We start from the raw sequence: 16,771 nt of genomic DNA on the forward strand, positions 1-16,771 counted from the left end.
GATCACAGTCCTCCTTCTCTGCAAAAAATGTATTTTAAAGTTTATCTGAAGCTAATATGAAGCTTCAGCGTCCAAATGAGTCAAATCAAGTAGATATCTTTCAACGTTACAGTCTTTTTAGTGCCAAAATTCCTCTTTTTGTTACTATACTTCCACCTGCAGCTCAACAGGGAAACACTGTCCGAGGAAACACAAAGAGGGAATTTGATGCTAAAAAGACTGTAAATGTGTCAGATATCCACTTGATATGACTAACTCAGACTGATGAAGCTGAATATAAGCTTCACACAGACTTTTAAATGACTGTGTGGACACACTGTGGATTTTGGCCTCCATCACTTCCATTGAAAGCACATTTGAAGGATCTTTTAATATCCAGTATGAACAGGAGGAATGATTACAGCGAGGAAAACCTCTTTCACTGTTACTATGAACACCTGACTGCTAGTTTAAGACACATTTGAAATACTGTGAACTTGTCCTTTAAAATAAGAGCAGTACTGTGTTGAATAAAACCAACAGTGTTGTTTAATAGCCTAGAAGACTTTATCTTATGTTCATATTGTTTATATTGTATAGCTGAGAGAAACAAACTGAAACTTGATATTAAATAACTATTTGTTGAAACGTGTGAATTTATTGAATTATTACATATAACAGCGGTGTTGTCTGACAGTTATTCTGATAAATCTGTTCTCTTCTTTCAAGTCTTTTGTTAAAAAAAAATCCTCTTAATGACCATTAAACAAAAGAGACCGGAGCCGAAGTATAAAATTTAACAGAAGTTATTTTCTTTCTACAAGAAGGAGCGTTTCACGATGCAACACGCAGGATGAGGTTACAAAGAAAAAGGCTCCCAGTGTAGCACTTATAACAGGGTTTTATTACAGAGCTTTTCTTAATCTATCAAATACAGACTTATAGATAACATCATGTCTGTTTTCAGTTCTCTTGCCCAACTGACCTCCAGATGACACGTCTCACCCTTCCTCCAACGAACTTTAATTTCTTCATCTTCCTCTTTACAAATATAACACTGAACTTCCTTTAACCTCAGCTGATAAAGTCTGCTGATGTTACAGAGTTGCAGTACAAGACAGGAACAATTCATCATGATCTAGATAAAACAGTAACACTCATACACAGTGTAATCATCATTTTTATAACATCTTCATTCAAATCAATAAATTATGCTCTCGAATTGATACACCACGCTCTTGAATAAAGATAGGGAAAAAGCTCCCTATTAGTGGTTATCTTGCAGTGAGGTTGGAGATTGCAAACAACTGAATACCCCTCACCCTCCCCCGCCAAGCGTGTAGGACCAGAACGACTTCCTGGTCAAACAAGAGAACTGGGATGTACCCAGAATAAATAACTGGGTCAATAACGAGCATCTGGCTTCTCTGGAAATCTGATAAATCTGCTCTCAACTGTTTCCAAAGACAGAAAAACACAAAATACCAAAAGACATTCATGATCAGAGTCACTTTTAATTAATTAGTCAACTTCTAAACAACCATTCAGTCAATAACTTTAAACAAACACATTTATGTATCAACAAGTGCATTTATAGACAGTATCGTTGTCTATTGATGTTGATTTAAACCATGTAGAAAAATAAAAGTCTTTCTGGCAGAGAAAACCAGTCAACAGAGACTCAAAACATCTCGTTCTCTTGATTCATTCATTATAAAGTTCATTTCCACAGAAATAATTCCATAAGTGCAACAACACAACAGAAAAAAATTATCAGCAACTATTATGATAATCAATTAATCGTTTCAGTAATTTTTTTTCAAGCAGAAATGTCAAATGTTCTTTGGTTCCAGCTTCTAAAATGTGATAATTTGCTGTTAATTTGACAGTTAAATGAATATTTTAAAGGTTTTAGACAGTTAGTCAAGCAAAACAAGCAAACTGAAAACCTCTAGAGCTGCAAGGGTTAATCAATTAGTCAACGGAAAGAAAATTAATTACCAAAATGGCAAAATTCTACCAATGTTTTGTGGTTTCTTTAGGTTTCTATGACAGTAAACTGAATATCTTTAGGTTTTGGACTGTTGGATGCGACTAATTAAGATATTTCAGGACATCATCTTAGACTTTAGGAAACACTGATAAACAAATTTCTATCATTTTACAAACCAAATAACTAATCAATTGATCTAAAAAAAACCAAAAAAAAACCAAACTGAATCATTTGTTGCAGCCATAAAAACTTCACAGTGCGCTCTGAGAAACTGCAAAAGCTTTTTTTAGCTTTCTGTTTACTAATCTATTAATCCAGAAAACAATCGACAGATTAATCAATAATGAAAATAATCGTTAGCTGCAGCCCGACAACACTTGACACTCGCCGCTCTGCTGCTCTCAGTTGCCCTTTTTAAAAACAAAAATACTAGTTTAATTCACAAATTAATTACATTTTGCCTTTTTCCCTTCAATCAGCAGTAAAGGTGCAGTTTGTAGAATTTAGCAGCATCTAGCAGAACAGACTTGGCAGAAGTGGAATATACTATTCATAAGATTTTGCATTTTACCACCAGCTCTGTTAATGTTTTTTTTTTTTTTTTTTACCTGGTCGTCATTAGCAACCAGACCTCTATTTGTTTGTTTGTTTGTCACCGACCTGGTAACCAAACTCCTCACACGCACCCTGAAACATGGCGTCGCTTGCAGACATTCCTTCATTTTCAGGAAGTTTCATGCCAAAAGCTCTTCGACCAGTCCTCTAGAGAGTTATGGCATCACTTCCTGTCTTTCTTTCATCTGTTACTTTCTATATTCTAAGACAACTCGGCTCCACTACGGCAGCGGTTGAAACCTTCCTGATTGTAACAAAAATAAACAAAGCGGCCGCTTCCGTCGTCGTGATTTAGATTAATCTGCATCCGTAAAACTCTGACGCTTTCTCTCTGACTTGTACAGCGTACAGCTCCTCTCCGTCCTGCTGTTATTACACACGTGTCTGAACTCGCTCATGGACTCGTCTCCTCGGTCGAGCCGTGACGTTTAGCCCGCGAACCTCTAGGACTTACTGGGAACAATCTTTGTTAACAGTAGCTAAAAAAAACCAAATATTGAATAAACTACGACATTAGATGCTCCCATCTTTATCTAAACACATGAAGCGAGTCACGTGACATACTGCAGAGGAGGGTTCTGCTCCAAAGCTGCATTTTTACTTAGAAATGTGTTTTCGAATGACGTTTTCTTACTTCCGGAGCAAAACCTGGAAGTCGAGTCTCAGGTTTAACATCCAATAATAATTTTGTTCAGGATCTTTTATAAGATTCTGGATTTTAAACCTTCACTGCGCCTTATTTAGACGTCTGCCTTGATACCTTTTCCCTCAGAAAACAGGTGGCACCGCTTGTCATCAACAACAGCAAATCTCTACGTCTGTTCCCGACTCGTGACTCCGTCCTCTTCTCACTTCAGGAGGAAATAAATACTTTCCCGGTGTACAGTTGGACTCCCTCCCTCCCTGCCTCCCTCAGTCCCCCTCCCACACGCAGTCACACTCCCGTAGCGGGTTTCTCTGGCGCATTGTAGTGATGACGTTGATTCTGTTTTCGGACAGCTCTCGCAGCTGGTTGATCAGCTCCTGAACGCCGGGGCTGGGCCAAGGGTGACCGTTCAGGTAGTCCCTCAGGATGAACGAACGCTCCACCAGCAGCTCCAGCTGCACCAGGTGACGCAGCCGGTGGAGGCTTAGCAGGTCTTTCTCCGGCTCCCGACGGAAAAAGCTGAGAGACAAGAGAGAGAGAGGAAGATTTTAACTGCATGAACACAACAAGAACTGATCTGAGGAAGCACAACGGCTGAGAAAACACACTTTAATGTTGTTGCTAATTGATTTGTTATTATATTATTTGTTATTTTGATAATTGATTAATCATTTCAGTCATTTTTAAGATCAAAAATGATCAAATTCTCTGGTTCCAGCTTCTTAAAATGTGAATATTTTCTGGTTTTTCTAGTCGTCTGTGACAGTAAACTGAATTTCTTTGAGTTCTGGACAAAACAAAACATTTTAGGTTGCATGTCGGGCTTTAAGAGACAGTGATCAACCGTTTTCACCATTTTCTGACATTTTATAAAGATCAAAAAACGAATTATTTAACTGATAAATAATCAACATATTAATAATGAAAATAATTGTTGGTTGCAGCTCTACAGATATGTATAAACCTGAACAACACATCGATACAAAGCTGTTTCACCAAAGTTTCAGGTGTAAGGCTGCAACTAATGATTCTTCAGTCTATTATTATATACAATTTATTAATATATAAGACTACAAAAAGTAGAAAATCTTAATTTGAGAATGTGGAACCAGTGAATTTATACCATTTAGAGTCCCGTTTCTGTCCACCTGGTGAATGTAAGTCCAATATTCACTCTCTTTTAGCTCTGTTTCTGCTCTCTACCAACTCCTGAGGGAAATATCTGGCTCTTTAGCTGCTAAATGCTCCACACCAGCTAGCTAGCTGCTTGCCGTTTGGTGCTGAGCAGGTAGTGAACAGTAACTTTTTAGAGCCCAAAGCGACGCTACAAGAGCGCTGAGAGTGAACCCCAAACAATAAAGTTGCAGCCGGACAGATAAACAATGAGCTGAAACTCGCTATAAAGCTCCGTAAAGCCGAGAGGAGCCGCAGAGTCGCTGATAAATTCCCTTTTTTCCCCCCATCCTGCTCACCGTATCCTGAGCGTCCTGAGTTGAGGGAACAACATGGGGATTCGTCTGCAGAGGCTGCCGCTGGAGCGGTTCTGCTCGATGTCCAGGTGCTCGAGCGCCGGGACTTTAGGCGCGATGGAGTCCATGTCCTTCAGCGTGATGGCGACACGCAGCGTCAGCCTGGTCACACTGGATGGGATGGTGGTCGTGTACGCAGCGAGAGAGTTTCCACCTGAGAGGACACGATACAACAAGAGAGGAACGTTTATATGTAGCACGTTTCATACGCAGGGACAATTCAAGCCTTTACATAATGCATTATAACTTTAAAAAAAGAAAAACAAATTTAAAAGAATAGAAAACGTTTTTAAAAGGAACAGAGACATAAATACAGGACATCTCCATCTTAAATTGCCCTTCTTCTCATAATGCACTACTAGTATAATTACATCTAAAGTGTTTCATGAGGTCAATGATTAGCACCAGTTCATGCTAGCTGCTAAGAAACCACCAACAACTCCTTTCTTGTTCTAAAATGCACAAACTATTAATATTAAAATGAATATTTCTGTTTATTTTCAACAGCTGAATGTTGTCAGTGATTAGAGACGAAACAACAGTCGTTTAGTAGATCAACACAAAATTAATTGGAAGCAATTGCTAACAACTGATAAATGGTTTCAGTATTTAATCAAGAAAAAGATTTGCTGGTTCAAGCTTTGATGTTTTCTCTGTTTTAGTCACTGTTAACTGAACATCTTTGAGTTTTGAACTGTTGGACAGAAAACGTGTTAAGACTCATCGACTGTAAAACACTGTGTTGGACGTTTTCACACATTTCTGACAGTTTATAGACTAAACGATTAATTGGCTAATAGGAAACAATTATTGACAGATTAATTTACGACAAAAGTAGCTTTATTTGTGATAGACTCCAGATGAACTTTTACTAATGATATCACTGATTTTAAATGTACATATTTAAGGCTTCGACTGATATTTGTTTTAAACTTGCCTAAAAAAGTGACAAAGTGAGTTTGAAACGTCAATACACCAATAAAATGATTAAATATTAGAGAGCAGTCGGCCTCTATTATACACATGAGTCCTCATAATCAGACCAACAGGCAGAAATTAACTCTTTCTTGTTCTGTTTTTCAGCACATATTATTCGATTCAACAGGAAGTAGTCTTGTAAAAATAAATAAATAAATAAAACAAACACACACATCAAAGTAAACACTGACTGACTGACCGATGATGGTGAGAGTTTCCAGCTGGTTCAGAGGACTCAGCCAGGACCCGAGGCGACACTCCAGACCCTCTCTGATGTACCTGTAGCGGACGGTGAGCGACCTGAGCGAGGTCAGGCTCCTCAGAGCGTTCTCAGGCAGGATGGTTTCTGGGTAATCCACCAGCTCCAGACTGGTCAGCGCCGGGCCGCCGTACGTTCCTGAGGAACCGAAGAAGGAGGAGGAGGAGACGGAGGTTTTTCAAAGCTCGACTTATATGTTTATTACAAAACAAAACTGTGGATTATATCTGGAAGTTGAATGTATTATCAGATGATTTGAACATATCACAGATGTTTGAATCAGAATATTTATCTGAAATTACAACACAGAAATGCCAAATATATATCTGAAGTCATCTTTTTATAGTTAGCTTCAGCTTCAGCATCCAAATGAGTCAAATCAAGCACATATCTTGTGCCACCGCAGCTCAAAAATTGAACCTTTCCCTTTAAACGATTAATTAATTAGTCAATCAGCAGAAAAATAATCAACTGATTAGTCGTTTCAGCTCTTTATCAAACTATCTGTAGGCTGAAACATGGAAAACAGCTGATTTGGTCCCTGAAGTAACAAAAGAAAGACAGACAGGAGGACAGGCAGGTGTACCGGCTGACCTGGCTGCTCCGGGTCCGGGGGGCTCATGTAGTCGTCGGGCAGCGGTTCCCGCGGCTCCCCCCTCATCCCCCAGGACAGGTGTCTGAGCTTCTTCAGGTTCAGCAGCAGATGATGGAAAACCTCTCGGGGCACCGGCCGCACCGTGTCCAGCCCGTAGCCCTCCCCCTGCTGATGGAACAGCAGGTGCCGCAGGTTGACCAGGTGCGACACGGCGCGGATGAACTGCACCGTGCACGGCAGCCGCACGTTACACACGCTCAGGTGCGTCAACCGGTCCCGCAGCTGCTCGGTCAGACCCGGACTCAGCATGGGCTCGTCCCAGGTGGCGTTCCGCACCCCGAGGTCCTTCAGCTCGGGGAACCGCGCCAGGTTGTCCAGGTACTTCTGCTTATACTGCCGGCCGCCGTCCACGAACACGACTGCGGTGAGCGACGGCAGGAACGTAACGAGCCGCCGCCACTCTTTGCGCCGCAGGTGCCGCACCGCTACCCGGGTCAGCCTGCGGCGGTTCAGCGTGTCCCAGAAGCCGTAGGTGTAGCGGCGGAGGTTGGACAGCAACACCGTGTGCTCCCTCCACAGAGGCGGATGGTCGATGAGCTCCTTCAGGGAGCGGCAGCAGCTGCGGACCGCGTGCCGCTCCTCGGTGCTCAGGAAGCTGAACACATAAACCCAAAGTTCAGGCGGCAGCTGCGGCAGCTCCTCCATCAGATCCCCGCTGCCGCTCCTGCACACTCACACCCAACTTACAGGCGCTTCCGCTGTGTGCAAATAACCTGTAAATTCCCTCTACAGACTTTATTTATCACTGTTATTTAAGCCTGTTGTTATTTGCAAAGTTTGCTAATGTTTACGCCTCACTGCCGCTCTCTTTTTGGAGCCGTCGCGCCGTTGATGACGCAGACGTTTCAACTTCTTCTTCTTCTAATAATAATACGGCGGTTTGCATTCAGCTCATTGGCGCTTACCGCCACCTTCTGCTCCGGAGTGTCGATAAGACAACAGATTTACAATCTAAATCCCTTCAAAATTAGAAAAAACCCTTCACAAACACCCTCAGCTACATTTTATCCTCCATGTTACATCGTAGTCCTCATATAAAATTTATCCATGTCGGCCACCGTAGCACCCTCTCCGTCTTATCCATCATATCATATAAAAAAAAACCCTGCATCCCTTAAGAAAGCTGACAGTACTCAGTACCCTGTGCTCCATCACTCATGCTCAGTATAATCCTTTTAATCTGAGTTCCTGCACCCCTAATTCTCTCAGATTATTCCTCATCGTCTCTCTCTACGTGCTCCACTGACTCCTCTTCCTCACACAAGCCTGTCTGGTGTTTTCCTGCTATTTTCAGTGTTTTGTTTGGTGCAATGTGTCACAACCTCAACACACACAGTTTCCTCTCTCCTGTGTCCACTATCTATCCTTCGCGCTCTTTTGAATTTGTAAGTTTGCCAGCAAAAAAATCTAGTGAATCACAATTTATATGATATGTAAACAGTTTAGTTTAGTTTCTCTTAGTTTGATTGCGTTAATTGCACACTGTACATTCAATAAAGAAAAAAAACTATTAAATACTATCTCCACTCTTTTCCTTCAAGACTTTACATATTTAAAAAAAAAAACATAAAATGAGGCTACAGAAAAACAAGTATCATAAGATAAATGTTTGGCAATAATTGTATTTTTGGAATCATCTAGAATAAATAAAATTATTCTATTTATTTTTATCTTTTCCTTTCTTTGTATCTTTGTAATATTTTCAAGTTTTTAATAAAATATTCTTCAAGTTTAAAAGTGTGGAGTGAAATCTGAATTGAAACTGTGAAATAATGTAAATGATTCAGGTAATAAATAAACAGCAGAGTATAAAGGTGGACTTGAAATGACAGAACATGTAATCACCGCTGATCAAATATATTTTAATTCTTTTCATTTGTTGATGTAAATGAATACAATATAAATTAAAGGAAATCAACAAAAATGATTTAATAGAACATGAAGGACAGATAATTCATGAACAGAGACGAGTTGTTGAAGAATAATACAGAACAAACGTCATCCGGATCAGGATGAAACTTTGACGTTTAAGGACAAAACTGCTGCAGTATCACCAGTCTGTTGAGTTCAGTTCATTCAAAGGGAAATATTTGTAAAAAAAAAACCAAAAAAAAAAAACACCTTCTACCAGTTCCTACAATTCCCAGAATGCCTTTTTAACCCTGCAGAGAGCGCAGAGAGTTGTTGCTTTCAATCATGAAAACACAGTGAAATGTGATCATTCAGTTGTGGGTTTTGGGATCATGACAGTAAAAGTTGAGCTAGAAGTAGAGCTGCAGCGATTAATCGATTAGTCGAAAATTAACCGGCAACTATTTTGATAATCGAATCATTTTTCATGCAAAAAAATCCAAACATTCTCCTGTTCGAGCGTCTCAAATGAGAAAACTTGCTGCTGTAATTTGTCTCAACAGTAGGGCTGCAACTAATGATTATTTGCATTATTGATTAAAACTGTCGATTATTTTATTGATGAATCATTTTGTCAATAAAATGTCAGAAATAGTGAAAATGCTGTTATACTTTCCCAGCGTCTTATTTAGTCCAAACAGTCCAAAACCAAAAGATATTCAGTTTATCATGAAGTATGAGAAAGAAAAGCATTAAATCGTCACGTTTAAGAAGCTAAAACCAGATAATTTTTAGCTTAATTGCTGTAAAAATGACTATAATGATTATGTGATTGTCAGAATAGTTGCCAATTAATTTTCCGTCCGTTGACTAATTAATTAATCAACTTATTGCAGCTTTATTGAACATTATAGTAAATTTAATATTTACTGTTATTGGATTGTTGTTCAGACAAAAGGACATTTGATGACATCATCTTGTGATCTGAAACATTACGTTTTTTAAAATAATTTTTTAAGGCTGTTTGTTTTTTGTGATTAATGTGACTCAGCTGCGGAACCAGTGGAAAATATCCCCATTTTCCCAGTAATTCCCTCATGTTTTCAAGCAATGGCGATGGACGTTTTTAACTGTTTTCTGATGTTAAATGAAGCAAATGATTAATCCATTAAAAAATAATCATTAAGTCCCTACTTCCAACTTAAGAAAATCACCCTTAAACTCTAAACTCAAACCCATAATTGTCTGCTGGTCAGATTATTAACAAATCGGTGAAAAACTGCGGCTCAATAATCTCTCGCTCGTTAATTCTGAGGGATTGAAAGCTAAAATCTATTTGCAGCTGTTTGAGAAACTGTTTCTGCGATCAGAATTTCCCCCCGGACATGACTTGATGTCGTCTGCAGTTTTCTACAGGAAGAAGAAACACAAAGTAGTCTAATGATTAGTAGAGAAATCACCAGTCTGAGTGTTTAATGATGCAATTCATCATCACAAATCTCTCCTTATTTTTCTCTCCTAACAGGATGCTCTGACCTCATCACTGCTAGTTATTTGCAAATATTGTACAATACATTATAATGTGTATTTCTATATATTTACATTTTTATTTCTCCTCTCTCTTATCTTCTTCGCCTCTCTCGCTCCTTTTTTTTTATACTCTAATTGGAATTAGAGCTTGAAGAAGCCAAATTTCGCTTCCTTCAGTGTTGCTGCTGATGTGACAATAAAGCTCTTGAATCTTGAAAGTTTCTTCTCTCGTCACATCGAGTTCATTCTCTCACTTTAACACGATGCAAAAAACCCCACAGCTGACTGTCAGCTGACCCCCCAAAACACGCACATAAAGAACGTTCCGCGCCTGAACGAGAGGAAATAAGAAACCTGATAATCAGACGTAACTATTGTGTTTTCACTTCATTACTCTGCTCGAATCACTGAATGAAAATCTGAGACGTCTAGAAACAAGAAGTCAGTAGTTGTATTTACTGTGAATCTGTTTAAATGGTTGAGTTGATATTTTTATATGTCAGAATAAGCAGCTGACACTTTGTTCTGGCTTTTTCTTCGCTTATTTCTGGAAGAAGAAAAGTTAAACTCAAGAGAAAAACAATAAGAGAAAATACTAAATGACTCCGTTTCATGACGGTCTTCATCACAGACTCAACACGCTGGTGATGATGCTCAACAACGTCTAAAACACAGACTGTAGTGTGTGAATATAAACCCAGATGATCACATGATCACTGGACGTGTGGCTTTGTAGGACTGACGACCTACCAAGAATATCTAGAGCTGCAATGATTATTCAACAGAAAATTAATCAGCAACTATTTTGATAATTGATCGAATATTTAAAGTATTAAAGTAAAAAAAAGTACATTTAAAATAAAAAAATCCAAACATTTGCTTGTTTGAGCTTCTAACAGTATCTGAACATCTTAATGGTATCGTCAATTTCATGTTTTGGGGGTTTTAGACTGTTAGTCGGACAAAAAAAAAAAAAAAGTCATTTTAAGTGTTTTCAGATGTTATAAAGATCAAATGATTCATTGATTAACCAAGAATCAGCTGATTAATCAATAATGAAAAGAATCATTAGTTGCAGCCTTATAAATGTCCACTGATGCACGACGTGATGCACGACCGGCCTCACTGACAACTTCTAAAACATGTTTTAATTTTAAATCAACTGAATCTTTCACTATGTTTTCACCTTCAGTTGTAATTGTCATTTTATTTACTAGTCATTTTAAAATCCTCTCAAATGTTTTTTTATGTTCCTGTTTCTTGCATATTTCTCTTTATGTTCTGTGAAGCAGGTTGTATTGCATCTTTTCATATGAAATTTGCTCTATAAATAAAGATAATTATAATTATTTGTGCGTCTGGTGTCTTTTTGCCGAAGCATGAAATTCACTTATGAATGTATATAAATGTCTGTATTTATTGACAAATGACGTGGTTCTAATATCTACTGATGCGTTTCATTTCTCAGCTCTTCATATTTATTTGACTCTTCTCTGAAGTTTGCGACGCAGCAGGAAGTGATGCTGCTGCTTTACTTCCGCTAATATAAACTATTCAGGAAAAACAGAAATAAGAGATGAGCGTCATGCTGCGTTCAGTTGTTAAAATAAGTAAAATACAGCCACAGAGTATCTGTTACCACATGAAACACAAACAGCTCGTCCTCACCAGAAAAAAACGACAGAATAAGTCGAAAATTCTCTCCGGCAAAAAACGACTTATAGTTACGTTCACGTTGTAATTACGACCTGAGGAAGTGACGCTGCTCAGGTGACGTCGACATAAGGTGACTTCCTCATGAGGAGGACGCGGGTACGGCGGATGGCTGGATAGTTCGCAGAGATGGCGAAAGACACCGTGAGTCGCCACGACTACAATCTTTCCCTAACCAAGTGTATCTAAACCTAACCAGACCTTAACCACAGCGTCGTCACATCATAAAACATCATTATATTTTTAAAAAATGGTCCTTTAAGTTGTTCTTCTGGTCCCCATCCGTCCTCTAGAGGGCGCTGCAAACACTCATATATGTCGTTTTTGGGAGTCATTGACCTATTCTGTCGTTTTTGAGCTGCAAACGTATATTCAGTAAGTTTACTTCTGAAATGCAAGCTGCTGCATCCAGTGGACATTCAGGGTTAAGCTGTCATTCATTTAGTTTGTTTTTTGTTTTTTTTTGCTTTTCAGACAGTATGAGGTTTCAAACACATCCGAGTGAATAAGAAAAGAATAATAGTAGCCCTGGTATTTGCTCCTCAAACATTCATTGAGCGTTTTTTTTCTATTTACAAGCCTTTAGACTTTTATTTTGCACAACTCGTAAACATATTTAGGAGACAAACTGGAAAAATATGAACATATTCATCAGATTTTTCACTCCCCGTCTGCGGCGCGGCGTCAGCTGGACTTCTTTGAGTCCATGTACAAGCGGTCGCCGCTCCCCCCCCCTGAAAGAGTCCCATGAGTCTAAATGCTTTATCAGAGGCCCACAAACACTCACAGTCAGTTCAGTAGTCATTCGTCTTCGTTCAAAAGGCAGATTCTGGTGTCGGTTTGAGTTCTGTCACTCTTTTCTGTCAGTTCAAACTCAAATCCAGTATTTCTGTTTTTTTTCCTTCTACTGCGACGGCGAGAACGTCAGGACCATCCAGCCGATCACAAAGTAGAAGAGGAACACCGGGTACACCACCAGCGCCTTGCGGTTGGGCGGCTGGCTGTCGGCGAGGAAGGCCGTGGAGGCGAAGGTGGACCAGCTGAAGGACGCGATGACCACCGCCAGCCGCACGGCGAAGCTGACCGTGCCCGAGCCGCCGATCAGGACGATCCGGCACACGGCCATGGCCACCGTCAGAGGCATGATGCAGTATCCCAACACGCACAGGCTCTGGAAGAACGAGATGGTGCCGCCCAGCAGTTTGGAGTTGAGGGTGATGATGATGGAGCCAAACCAGACGATGACGAAGACCTGAGACGAGAGAATTCAGTTCAACAAGTGAGTGCAGAGTCAGCAGAGATCAATGAAGTCCAATAACTACTGACAACTGATTAACTGATTAGAAGTCAATGATCATGGCGGTAATTTTCTGTCGATCGACTAATCATCGCAGCTGTAATGTCTTTGTTTTGTTTTGACTGACTAACAGTCCAGAACCTCAAGATATTCAATTTCCTGTCATATGTGACGAAGAAAAACAGGAAATTATCACATTTGAGAGGCTGATCAGGTGAAATCAAGTGAAAAATATAATTGGGTGCAGATTAATCAATCAACAGAAAATTAATAAGCAATTATTTTGATAATTAGAATAAGTTATTCTCTCGTCGAAGCTTCTTAAATGTGAAAATTCAGCCTCTGCGCCGTGTTTCAAACACGCACAAAGTACTGAGAAACATAAAAACACAGATGTCGACCAACTTTTATCAAACAATGACTTAAGATAAGATAAAATACACTTAATTGTCCAAGAGAGAAACTTTGTCTTGTGCTCAAGTGTTGAGTACAGCTGCATGTAGAAAAATACACAGTACACACAATACACTGTTGTACCTCTAGTACTCAGAGTAAACACTATTCCTCAAATGATAGAACACAATGACCTCTGGTCCGTAAAGTGGCTGAGCATCTTTCAAAGAATTTAAACAATAAAAACGTGAAAACCAGATGTGCAAAAGTGGTTAAGTATATAAATTAGACATCCAATTAAAGAAAACAAGTTAAATAGTATTTCACTCACTATCAGTCAGTATTGCACTTGAACGTACACATTCTGGTCCACAATAATACACAACTGTGCAGTAAATAGATTAAAACTCACACAGCTTCATTGTTCAGCTTTCTAATGAATATATATATATATATATATATATATATATATATAGGTATTGTTAGGGAAATAATTGCATTTCTCATCACATTTAATTCATGATGTATAATTATTTCTTCATCTATTTTTTTCATTCTTCTCCACATTGTCGCTCATATATTTCTTTGTTTTTATTGGATTGTTTCCTGTTCATTTTATGTGCTTTTTATTATTTTTTCATTGTATTTTTCAAAATTATGTTTGTTTTTCTCCTGAAGTCGAGGGCAGGTCTGTTTTACTTAACCTCTCCTGTCACATCTTTTATTTTTATTATCTAGATTTTATGCAGTCTTATGTGTGTGCAAATAAAATAAAAACCTGACTGTTGTTTTGAGACAGACTTGAAACATGGTGAACCCGTCCTTTAAATAGCACTATAACTTAGTTTAACATAAAGTCCTCCACTCAGAAACATGTTTTTCTTCGTGTTCCTACAGTTTGATGTTGTTGGATGTTGTATGACTTTGTTTTGACTTTCATCTGCTGATGGAGGAAAGTTTCTCTGAGCTCATTGAAAGTGATTTTAAGGGGCCTACGAGCACGATTTGTGACATCACAACTAGTTTTGAAGCCAGTTCTGGTCCAATATTCAACTTCCACAAGTGTGATGTGGAAACTTGAAGCCTGCAGTGAACAAACACTGAGAATGGACTTCACAGTTGGGGGGTCTCTTCATCTTAGAGCCCCAGACTGTGGAACAAACTGCCTGTTGAGATCAGACAGGCAACATCTTTAATGTCTTTTAAATTTCTTAAAACATTCTTTTATCAGAAAGCTTTTATGAATGTTTGATGTGTTGCTGTTTCATTATCGTTCTTTCGCTTTAATTGCTGTTCTTTAAATTATTTTTTTCTTTTCTGTTAAACACTTTGTAACTTTGTAAAGAAAAGTGATGTATAAATAAAGTTTATTATATATTGTATCCACCAGGAACACTTTTGAGATGGAATATATTTGCATATTTATAGATTGAGGAATTGAGTAGATGTAATTATATGGATTTTTACAATATAATTATCCCTATTATACAAATTCTTATTCAAAGTATTTTATAAACATCTCAAAACACGTCTGGAGGGACCACGTTGCTACATCAGATGCTAACTTTAGCGTCTTTTAAACTAACTGGAAATGATAATAATGAGATAAATAAATGTTAGGGGTACCTCGGCGAACTGCGGGCCACCCTGCTCGTCGCTGTCTGCCGCGCCGCCCTGCAGCAGCAGCGCCAGCGTCACGCACAGCAGCAGCGGGCCCCACAGGTCCCAGTCCCGCAGCAGCGCCGAGCTGCGCTGCGGGTACAGTACGTGGACGAACTTGTTCCCCACCGCCCGCAGGTCCCGCAGGATGGTCTCCTTCACCGGCTCGTCCAGCGTGGAGAACTCATCGTCCCGCCGAGATGAGCCAATGGGCACGGCGATGTCCCCCTCCACCGGGATGTCCTCCGAGATGGAGACGTCCGACAGCCCGGCGAACGGCCTGCTGGCCTCCTCCGCTGCCGCCATCGTGCTCTGGAAAAACAAGTTTTAACGAGCCGTTAGTTGTTCCGGGAGTTTAACTAACACGAACACGACCTGTTTACTGTATTTCACCACAACGCAGCGACAGAAGCGTCAAATATTCCTTAAAGCTGCGGACTCAGCTCCGGTTGATCCAGTCTGACTGCTGCTGAGGTCCGTCTGCTCCACGTCAGCTGAGGATTGTTTACTTCCGCAGGACGTAAGTCACGCACATCCGTGTGCTGCGTTCAGGTACAGCTGCTGAACTCGGAACAACAAAAACAATAACGTAAAAAAGTGTTTTTAATGATATTTTTTTTATTGGTGAACCCTGAACTTTCTTTATGCAATTCATGCACAGTATATTTTATGTTTTATGTTATTTATTCCATTTTATTATTGATTGATTTATTTTTATTGGCCTTAATGAATAAAAAATGTAATTTCTTAACTATCAGACACTACTATCAGCAGACTCTTAACACTCAACAACCGATTTAATTCTCTCGATAACAGTGCAATTTATTTTCACTTTATTCTTTTTTATTTTCATTTTGTCTCCTCCCTTAATTTTTGACTATATTTGTTTAAAAGAAAAAAGAAAGTCCGCACACCTTTTTCTTAGATGCAGTTTAATGGGAAATTCACAAGTGACGTTTCGGGCAAAAAGCTCTTCTTTAAACTAAAACAAAATATATAGTCGCCATCTTGATTGTATTTATTGATTGTATTTAAAAATAGATCTTAGGCTCTGGTCACATGACAGTCACATAATATGTCAAACCCATTCTATCACCATCTTATACAAAAGTGTCAATACATATGTGTAAAGAAGAAAAGAAAGAAGCTACAGTGTGAATACTTTCTTTTTTCTTTCATATACTGTTTCACCTATTTGAAAGGTTTTTGTATGTGCGCGTCTACCACACACTTTTTAACTATATTTGTCTCAAACTTCACGGTTGCTAGTTAACTTCACTTTCTTTATCAAACCCTGCACAATGTATTTTTTTATTTATTCTCTTTCATTATTTATTTATTTCTATTGCTACTAATAAATAACAAGATAATAAATTTGGAGCTGCAATGATTAATTGATTAGTTTCCAACTATTAAAGTTTGAGTTATTTTTTAAGTAAAAAATGTCCAGATTCTTTGATTCCAGCTTCTTTTACATGAATATTCTCTGATTTCTTTGGTCCTCTATGACAATAAACTAAATGAATTTGGGTTGTGGACAAAACAAGATATTTGAGGACGTCATCTTGGGCTTTGGGAAGCAGTGATCGACATTTTTCACCATTTTCTGGCAACTAATCAATTGATCGAGAAAATAATTGATCAATCGGTAATGAAAATTATTTTTAGTTGTAG

The 16,771-nt window shown here is 38.9% G+C and overlaps 2 protein-coding genes across 2 annotated transcripts; both read right to left on the minus strand.

The window, feature by feature from the left end:
* Positions 1-2,779: 2,779 nt before the first annotated feature.
* LOC121914026 lies at positions 2,780-8,242 on the minus strand. The gene is made up of 4 exons (XM_042436967.1): positions 6,594-8,242; positions 5,940-6,137; positions 4,706-4,916; positions 2,780-3,752 (listed from the first exon to the last, which is right to left on the minus strand). Exons 1-4 carry the CDS (start codon positions 7,297-7,299, stop codon positions 3,500-3,502), a joined length of 1,368 nt encoding a protein of 455 aa, XP_042292901.1. The 5' UTR covers positions 7,300-8,242; the 3' UTR covers positions 2,780-3,499.
* A 4,038-nt stretch (positions 8,243-12,280) lies between these two features.
* Positions 12,281-15,751, minus strand: yipf6 (Yip1 domain family, member 6). Its single transcript, XM_042436968.1, has 2 exons — positions 15,065-15,751; positions 12,281-13,000 (listed from the first exon to the last, which is right to left on the minus strand). Exons 1-2 carry the CDS (start codon positions 15,401-15,403, stop codon positions 12,653-12,655), a joined length of 687 nt encoding a protein of 228 aa, XP_042292902.1. The 5' UTR covers positions 15,404-15,751; the 3' UTR covers positions 12,281-12,652.
* Between the last annotated feature and the right edge of the window lie 1,020 nt (positions 15,752-16,771).

This window comes from Thunnus maccoyii, chromosome 16 (genome assembly GCF_910596095.1).
Source record: "Thunnus maccoyii chromosome 16, fThuMac1.1, whole genome shotgun sequence".
Lineage (NCBI taxonomy): Eukaryota > Metazoa > Chordata > Actinopteri > Scombriformes > Scombridae > Thunnus > Thunnus maccoyii.